This window comes from Cryptotermes secundus, unplaced genomic scaffold (assembly GCF_002891405.2).
Source record: "Cryptotermes secundus unplaced genomic scaffold, Csec_1.0 scaffold547, whole genome shotgun sequence".
NCBI lineage: Eukaryota > Metazoa > Arthropoda > Insecta > Blattodea > Kalotermitidae > Cryptotermes > Cryptotermes secundus.
Window position 1 is genome coordinate 410,440 of NW_019734361.1, and position 10,294 is coordinate 420,733.

The 10,294-nt window shown below is 42.3% G+C and overlaps 1 protein-coding gene across 9 annotated transcripts in view; it reads left to right on the top strand.

Annotated features, from left to right (window-relative positions):
• Positions 1-10,294, top strand: part of LOC111868871 — a 314,970-nt gene that overhangs the window by 259,501 nt on the left and 45,175 nt on the right. For all 9 annotated transcript variants that reach the window (XM_023859916.2, XM_023859917.2, XM_033753210.1 and 6 more), the window contains 2 exons: positions 2,053-2,161; positions 5,729-5,823. In XM_023859916.2, the coding sequence (XP_023715684.1) occupies positions 2,053-2,161; positions 5,729-5,823 (204 nt within the window). The remainder of the gene's footprint in view (positions 1-2,052; positions 2,162-5,728; positions 5,824-10,294) is intronic.

The following is a 10,294-nucleotide window of genomic DNA, read 5'->3' on the forward strand; positions in this document are numbered from 1 at the left end:
CTTTCGAAATCCTATAATTTTCTTCAACCTGGTTCGGAACTTGGCAACCAGCAAGTTGTGGTCAGAGTCAATGTCTGCCCCAGGAAGCGTCTTCACATCCTTCACACTGTTTCTGAATCGATGTTTCACAAGGATGTAGTCCAGCTGATGCCTCTTCCAATCCCCAGGTGCCTTCCATGTGTAAATTCTTCTCTTTGGCTTCTTGAACCAAGTGTTGGTAACAATCAATCCATTTCGTTCACAAAAGTCAATAAGCATTTGACCTCTGTGATTCCGTCTTAAGCGAATTAAAAAAGAAAATTTAATTTTTAGGTGGAAGAGTTCTATCTTCTGCCATGTAGTTGATTGGAAATTATGCTGTGTTTCAAAGGAACTGAACTGTCTCCAAGCATGAAACCAGTGTGAAACAGGTAGTAAGTGTACTTGTTCCTCTGAAACATCAATTAACTTCCGACAGGTCATAATCATTATATCCGAGAAGACTCTTCATAACCACGGTTTGTGAGAACCTCAAATTCTTCATATTGTGCTTTTGTACTATTTCATATGATTCCATCAGGCAGTTTGGTGGAATGGTGGTGATGTAGACTCATTCTGGAGCTATGGGGTTCAAGCCTCAGCTGGAACACCGACTCTCCTAACTGAGGTTTCTTTCAAGTTCTCACACTTTGTCAGTCATCTCTACCATATGATGCTATATAGTGCACTTAGTGACTCACACAGTTACAGTCACACACCATCCCCATGCATTTCACCACATATAGTAAAGTTAATTTAGGCAAGTTTTGAGGTAACCAGGCTTTGTATATAACATTGTTATAGAAAAGAAAACATGAGGTACACATCCTCTCTTTGGTATGTAAATACAACATGGGTACCTACAGCAGCTGACACTTTGGTCACTTAAAATGTGTATGGGTCCTTGCGGGAGGGAGAGATTGCTCCGCACCTATCCACAGTCTTGTAAAAAATGTAAACTGAAAAAGGAAGGAAATATACCAAATACTATTTTTAAAGGGAAAATTATTCTTATATGCTGAATACAAAGTGCAGTCCATACACAATTGTTGAAATAGGTTAAGTGTATATATGTAAGCAAACTTTTATGGCTATACTCCTTTGAGAAATCCCTGATAGTGCCCTTGAAAGTGTTTTCATTGCAAGTGCACTTTCTTGTTCTCTGCTATTGAAGCCAAAGTGGTGAAGTAAGAAGGAGTAAGAACACTGTCTTCTGGGGTGTAATGCCATGTAGTCTGCTGAAAGTCAACCAACATTTTGGAGCAACATATTGCCTCCATCTTCAGGGCTCTGGAATAAGCCAAGGGAGAAACCAGGATGAAAGGTGTCAAGCAGGGCTTTCAAGAGGTGGGAAGCTTGCCACCTGCTTTCATCCTGGTTTCTCCCTTGGTGTATTCTGAGACCCTGAAGATGGAGACAGTATGTTGCTCCAAAATCAGATGTTAGTAGGCTCGTGTCCAGTGGTTAATATAAACTTCAGCTGCTGTGTGAATATACTCGTACTGCAGTGTTGGCTCTGCCTAAGATGTAAGTGCTGAGGTGTAAGCAGCAGAATGTGAACTGTTGGCACACAAACTGTGCAAGGATTTGAGTTGGACTTACGGAAAAAACAATTTCTTTGTATAACCAGTGTGAAATCCGAGAGCCACTGCATATTTTAAAATGTTTTATTCTGTTGATTACTGATTAATGCTTGGTTCTGATGTGAAATCACCAAACAGAAGTGTTGTCTTTAAACCTCAAAACCACACACCATTCATATTGTATGACCATACTAGTGATAAAAGTTCTTGGGATTACTGAGTGTCTGGACTTCTCCTTCATTTAGTAATCCAAAAGATTCTTTGGAAGTTTAAGTGTTTTTATCAGCTTTAAACATACACAGGTCAGTTAGAGAGAGGTAATCTCCATCAGTAGTCTAATAATTGGCCTGAGTAGCTCCTCCTAACAGACCCAACTAAGTAATTGCCTGATATAGCCCCATGTGTGTTTGCTTCCACCATGTGTACTGATTTGTTGGGTTTGTTTGATTAGGGAGTACGAAGATCTGACGACAGGTCAGATGGTGCTGCAGGACCTGGTGGAGAGAGAAGGAATCCCTGTATTTGAAAGTGTGCCCATTGCTCTCAACTGTACCGCCAAGGTGAGTCGAGGAATAATGGTTTCCACATGCGAGTATATGAATGTATTATCAAATTTTGAATATGAAGCTGAGTGATACAACAGAGAATGATTGAATTTAATATCTCCAGATGCCTCTCCTATCCTGAATAATATTTTTAATAATTTTTTTGTTTTTCTGTATGCATGAAATTTATTGTTTTTACATCGGTTTCACAACCTTGTCAGGATTGAAACTATGAGGGAGAGTCAGTAAATAGGTCTCAAATGGATATAAAAAGGAATGCTCTCTAGAATATGCTGGAGAACTGTGTTAGGCCCCAAACTTGAGATGGTTGTGTCCCCATTTTCCAGTTAGATGATTCACCCTCATAATACAAGGGTTGGAGAAAAAGTAGTGGCAACACTGCTCTAACATGAAAGATGTGCATCAGGTGGCACTAGCACCGTCTGTACCTGATAGCAGAAGTTCAGTTGAAGTGGTGCAGTGTGTGGCTCTGGTTGTGTTTCATTGAGTTGCATTGTGCATTGTCTTGAAGTGCAGAAGCCCAGTTCAAGCACCCTAACATGTTCACGAAACGAAAACAACGCTCCTGGATAAAAATTGAAGTTGCACGAGGTCGTAGTGCACAAAACTGTTATCAGGGACTGCAAGGATCATGTGGTGACGTTACTTTGCCATATCACACAGTGGCATGATGGGTGAAATTGTTTTGCGAAGGGAGGGATGCCATTCAGGATGACCCCAAGTTGACAACCACACAATTCACCTTCTTGCTTCTTTTGCTGGATGTCGATCAGTGATAGGCTGGGTGGGAGTTAACTGCTGAGGTAGGCGTATGTCACAAAACCATGCTCCACATTCTGCATGATATTGTTGGATACCGCAAAATTGCAGCGCATTGGGTACCCCATACAATGTCAGAGGTGCAGCAGTGGCAACGTTATGCAATTGTGCAGGACGTGTTGGACCGGTAACAGAGGGAAGGTGATGACTTCCTTGGAAAGGTCATCACTCTGGACGAAACTTGGGCTCACTCATACGAACTGCACTTGAAGCGACAATCAAATGAATGGAAGCATCCTGGCTCTCTTCATCCAAAGAAAATGTGCCCTACACATTGTACTGTGAAGGCGATGTTCATTGTGGCATATTACATTGATGGAGTGATACTGTGAACCGATACTACTCCCGTCTTCACCCTACCACCACCAAGCGTCGGTGAAGTCGGGAGTGGTTCATTGTCCCTGGCCCATGCCAGCTCCCTAAGATCATCATGGGAAACCAAGCTCGCAGCAGAGAATCATTATTGAAGTCAATGACAGACCCAAAAATAACAATGTTTAATAACCACAAAAATAAGTTATGACAAAAATACACAAAAATATACATATACAGATAGAATAAACCTGGCTGAGTTTCTCCACCCTACATTAATCCGCACCTCGCGGCATCCGCTCCACAACCTGCCCAGTTTCACTGGCCCAGTGGCATTTGAATACAAGTCCCTTCCTAGCCACATGCGGCATCAAGACAAATACATAGAATAACTAAATTGAACTGGTCCGCCACAGGCGGCATCAAGAAATTACATGTCTATATAATACAGGCTAAGCAAACCTCAGTCACAGGTGGCCTCAAGAAAGTAATATATATATTTATATAAAAAAACTAACCCTCGTATCACCGCCACGCCACCCCCCCAATAGCTGGCGACTGTAAACCCCAACGTCTGCGGCCAGACCCAGAGTATGCCGAAATGCAATTTTGGAACAAGACCCCTCTGAACTGAAATTTAGAAAATATCCCTGGCTGGTCTGCCAGACGTGATTACCCAAGTGGATCCACTTATCAGACTAAAACTTCGCTCTCCAACATACTTCCTCCCGAGACACGGGTAGAAAGGAAGGGGAAATCACGTGGTCTTCGGGAGAGAAGGAGGGGCTAAGCTTAGGATCGTGAAAGAAAGGGTAGCGTGGAAGATATGGCTGGAAGCCATGATGTCACTCATTACGTGAGCCGGTCCATGCACGGCTCGACTGCACCACACCGTACCTCAACGACAGACAGTAAACGCTGCCTACTACTGCAATTTCCTGCATAATCATCTTCGTCCAGCACTGGGGAGAAAGTGACAACACTTGTTGGCAATGAACACCATCATTCTTTATGACAATGCAATTGCTCCTACTGCTGACGCTGTTCAGGAGGATCTCCTTCACCACTGGCGATGGGAGATACTGCAGCATCTGCCATACTCACCCGATATGAGTCCATGCGATTATGATTTCTTTGCCAAAATGAAAGAACCACTGTGAGGGACATGTTACAACACAAGAGAGGAGATGATTCGTGCTGTAGGGCGGTCACTGCTGGACATCAACAGAAGTGGATGCGCTGATGGCGTACGATGCCTTCCACAAATTTGGCAGGTGGTGGTACACATGGGGAGCGATTATATTGAAGGAATGTGTGTTTACCTCAGGTAATAAAGTCATGTCAGAACTATAGAGGTGTTGCCACCATTTTTATCTGACCTATGTATTAATGAAGCTAGAACAAACTTATGGACAGTGGGTTTGGGGAGGCAGTTTCTTGGCCACCAGGGTCTCCCGTTTTATCTCTGTTGGAATTTTACTTTTGAGGTTATGTCAAGGACTCTGCCTGTTCAGAAAAGAGTGAACAGTATGGAAGTCCTGAAAGTCAGAATTACGATGGAGGGTCAGTAAATAGGTCAGAGATGGATATAAAATGAAGCGCGATATTCAAACCTGTGAAAATAATTTTTTTCTCGACATATCCTCAACCAAAATTGATACAATTGTCCCAGTGCTTTACCAGTGCATTGGAACCCACAGCATAAGTCTTTTGACTGTTGTCTCAGCCACTTCTGCACCTGGTTGGCCATCATCTCTGGCCTTCTGATGTCACTGGGGTAATTTTTTGATTAGGTTGTGAACTGTTTTCTGCAACACACTTCCCACTGTAAACATGAAACATTCATGAATATCATGTAAGAATTGAGGTTTTCATGGCAGTGCCTATGAAGAAAGCAGTTTTCTGGGATGTGGCACCATGTAGATATTGTGTTAACCGACGTTTCGGAGGAACATATCGCCTCCATCTTCAGGGTAGAAGAAAAAAGAAAATCCACAAGCGAGGAACCAGCATGAGCAGGTGCTAATATCCTTTGCATTGAGTCCCTTTGTCCACAAGAAACACACAACAGAATTCTGCTTTTCGGTTGTACACTCCTCAAGTACGGTCACCATTTTGACTACTGAACCCAGCCTCTGAACATGTGCATGCATGTCTGCTACCTAGACTGTCATGGAACTGGACTCTGCTGATACATAATGGTACACATAGGAAACCTATTACTTCCATTACAGCTGTTTTATTTCCATTTGTGGCCTATTTACTACTCCCTCATATTTTCTTTTCTGTTTTGTAACATTTCACATTGTTTTTAGAACTTACAGATGTAGATGTGTCCCAATATTCACATGTGACACTGTTTACGAATTATGCATTTAATATACGAGTAGTTTTCACAGAATAATGAGCACTTTTTTTTTTTTGCAATAGGTATTACGGGAAAACATAAGTGTACAGGATCTTGGACTTAAGGATTTTGCGCAGCCAGTCAAGATGGCACACGTCCAACTTGGTGACAAATTAATGTAAGTTGCACAAAATGATCTGGTGAATTTACTATATAATAAACACGCTTTAATTTTGACTACAAAAAGAAAAAGAGACATAGGATGAAACAGATGATGAGCTTACAGAATGCCGTGTAAGGTATTACTGAAATCATGCAAATTTACTTCACATTACTGCTACAGTTGATTTTTCATTTATTGGATTATTTGTAAATACTGAAGTATAGTGAATATAAAATGTCACCACATATTGGATGTATTGGGATTCTGTTTGGTAGCTGTGCTGAAGAGTCGCCTTTCTCCATTTTTGGTCACTCTCGGCTGCCATGTATTGTACTCTATCAGATTTGGCAATAGTGAGACTGCAGAAATGTTGTGGTGGACTGAAGGCTTCTTGGTGGCTCTGAGATTGAAAGTGGTTCTTTATGATACTTGGGACCTATAATCCTTCACATTCTCAGTGTGCTTCATCCTGAGCAGAATGTTATGTTTGAAATGCACATTCCATGTGCTCTGTCTGTTGTGTGTTAATGTGCCCATTCAGATACCACAAAACATTGCTATAATGGACTAATTGGGGGGGGGGGGTCTGTTGTCACCGATGCCTGCTATAACCAACTGAAGGGGGTATTCATGGAAGTACACAATATGATAATGCAGGCAATACATGCACTAAAGATAAAAACAAAACAATGTGATTACATAAAGATTTTTGTATCAGGGTTCTTTTTTTTATTATAACTAGCTTTATAACTACAAAACCTACAGACATCTGGGGTTGAAGTCAGTAACATCTCTCCCTGTCAGATTCTGTTATATCCAAAATCTGTTAAATGTCTGGGTCAGTTATATAACAAGGGTTTACTGTATAACCAAATGGTGCCTAAAATATGTATCATCTTGGGATAATCTTAGCCTAGTGGATTGACAGAGCAGACTGGGTCACATGGCTGCAAAGTTCACGCAGCTGGGATTGTATCAAGAGGTTGTTGATATTCTCTCAAGTTTTCCTCTGTATGGGCCATAGATTTTCACACTGGAGAAAGAAGTGTCTGATATGAATGTTGCCATGTGTTATTGACTAGACATGGGGTTTGGATTGATGATTGGATTTATTGTACACTTATAACTACAAATAATTATAACAGTATTACTGATTTACACACGCACGCGCACACACACACACACACACACACGAGTCTTCTGTTTGTTCTGTCATCAAGTAGTTGTTGCCCGGTAGCGGCTGCTAACAATGGAGATTCCTCACGGCCAGCCACAGACTGGCACTGCTCACTCACCACTCTAGAATACTAAACATGAACTCTGACTTCAGAGTCTTGAGTCTCATTTTATGAGTGACGGTCAGTCGGCCAGTCTGTCTTGGCATAAAGCACCCATCTGGGACTTGCGACCACATCTTTATAACTGTTTGACAGTTACAGTCTTGTTTCTTCCGTGGGCGCCCTCTCTGACGAGCGGACGGGTCTGTCTTCTGTATATGCTGCTGGTCCTTACCGGTGCAGTCTTTCTTGGGTCTGAGACCCTTGGTACTTGAGACCATATATTACTGTCTCAAATTTGAGACTTCCCTCTTCGTCACCTATGACTCGCAGGGTCACGGTGAAGGTATTCAAACCCACCTCCACGCAAGCCTCTGACTTCTGTCAGTCAGAGTCAGTTCGTCTTGGCATCGAGCCCCTTGAGGCCCACGACCAGAGATTTTTTTTTTCAACTGAAATCTTGTGGTAATAGCCCTTATGTAACATCCTCCCTGATGAGAAGATGGGTCTGTCTCTTATACCAAGCTTGTCCTTGCTGTGTAGCCTTGGCATGGACCACACAGAAAACACTAATTTTGAAAGTTTCTCTATTCTTGTGTGTTTATTTGTTGCTCTGGAAACGCTTTAACACGTCGTTGCCTAGCAATGGCTGCTTACTCATTCCAGTATTTCGGATTTCAGCTATCACGTGTTTATTTGTTGCTGCTGAAAATGTTTACTACACAATTTCCTAACAGCAGTCACCTCTCTTTGTTCCACTGTTCTGGCTTTCATCTGTCATATCAGAATTTTGTGTGAAGTATGAACCTTCTAGGAAGGGTAAGAGAAAATTCAGAAGAAAGTTTCATGGGATTCAAGTTCCCCACAGAAATGCTGTTCAGGATCATCTCCGTAAAGTAAAAACAACTGGCCTGTCAGCAAATATGAAACCAAACTCAGACATTTAGTGTTAAGGCAAGAAGAGTTGAACTATATTGGACTTCAGCTTGATCATTCACCTCAAAGCATCTTAAGTTCCTTACACATGAAATTGGAATGTCAGAAGAGACAAAATTATGGAAAGCATGACCTTACAAAATCACACTTTTGCACTCTTTGTAACCACGTTATCTACTATTTCTGTAACTGATATCTTCGAGCAGCAAACAATAGTGAATTTGATTCTGAGTTGATTATCTCTTCAGATGAGGCTTCTGGACACATGAACAGAACAAAGCAAGAGATACTGGAACACGAGGAATTCACATCTTATGCATTAATTCCATGTCATGTAAAGCTGGTGTGTTATGTGCTCTAAGTTTGAGGAGGATTATGGGTCCTGTATCACTTGTCCACATGTTTCCTCCATCTCTTAATGCAACATAAACATTTATTTTAAAATGCCATTACAGTCACATTTAAATTTCCTAAAATGTCATTAAAATCACATTTTATTTTACTGTTGCGACATGTTTCAGCCCTATAAGGCCATCCTCAGGCAGCTTGATTGAGACCACTATACTGCATCAGCACGTATATCAGTGCGGCAGTTTCAGCCCTGTAAGGCCATCCTCGGGCAACTTGATTGAGACCACTGTACTGCATCAGCACGTATATCAGTGTGGCAGCTTCAACCCTATAAGGCCATCCTGAGGCAACTTGATTGAGACCACTGTACTGCATCAGATCGTATATCAGTGCGGCAGTTTCAGCCCTGTAAGGCCATCCTCAGGCAACTTGACTGAAACCACTGTACAGCATCAGCACGTATATCAGTGCGGCAGCTTCAGCCCTATAAGGCCATCCTGAGGCAACTTGATTGAGACCACTCTACTGCATCAGCACGTATATCAGTGCAGCAGTTTCAGCCCTATAAGGCCATCCTCAGGCAACTTGACTGAAACCACTGCACTGCATCAGCTCATATATCAGTGCGGTAGTTTCAGCCCTATAAGGCCATCCTCAGGCAACTTGACTGAAACCACTGCACTGCATCAGCTCATATATCAGTGCGGTAGTTTCAGCCCTATAAGGCCATCCTCAGGCAACTTGGTTGAAACCACTGTACTGCGTCAGCACGTATATCAGTGCAGCAGTTTCAGCCCTATAAGGCCGTCCTGAGGCAACTTGATTGAGACCACTGTACTGCATCAGCACATATATTAGTGCGGCAGTTTCAGCCCTATAAGGCCATCCTCAGGCAACTTGACTGAAACCACTGTACTGCATCAGCACGTATATCAGTGCGGCAGCTTCAGCCCTATAAGGCCATCCTGAGGCAACTTGATTGAGACCACTGTACTGCATCAGCACGTATATCAGTGCGGCAGTTTCAGCCCTATAAGGCCATCCTCAGGCAACTTGACTGAGACCAGTGTACTGCATCAGCTCGTATATTAGTGCGGCAGTTTTAGCCCTATAAGGCCATCCTCAGGCAACTTGATTGAGACCACTGTACTGCATCAGCACGTATATCAGTGCGGCAGTTTCAGCCCTATAAGGCCATCCTCAGGCAACTTGATTGAGACCACTGTACTGCATCAGCACGTATATCAGTGCGGCAGTTTCAGCCCTATAATTCCATCCTGAGGCAACTTGATTGAGGCCACTGTACTGCATCAGCACGTATATCAGTGCGGCAGTTTCAGCCCTATAAGGCCATCCTCAGGCAACTTGATTGAGACCACTGTACTGCATCAGCACGTATATCAGTGCGGCAGTTTCAGCCCTATAAGGCCATCCTCAAGCAACTTGATTGAGACCACTGTACTGCATCAGCTCATATATCAATGTGGTTGTTTCAGTCAATTAACATGTGCTGCAGGATGGCCTTATAGGGCTGAAACATGTCACAACAGTAAAATAAAATGTGATTTTAATGATATTTGAGGAAATTTACGTGTGATTATAATGGCATTTTAAAATAAAAGTTATGTTGCATTGGAGATGGAAACAAGTGGATGACTGATGCATCAATCCAACAGGATGCTGAAATATGATGTTACAGGTCCTGTGTTGTACGAGGGGGGACCCAAAAATAACCGGAATTTATTTTTGTTATTTTTTATTTTTGCATTTTTATTGAATTGTATATTAGTCCCCTTCAAAGTATTGTCCATGTGCATTAATGCACTTGTCCCAACGCTTTTGCCACTGCTCAAAACAGTGCTGGAATTCTTGAGGCTGGATACTGTTCAAAGCCTTTAGCGTGTTTTCTTTGACTTCATCCA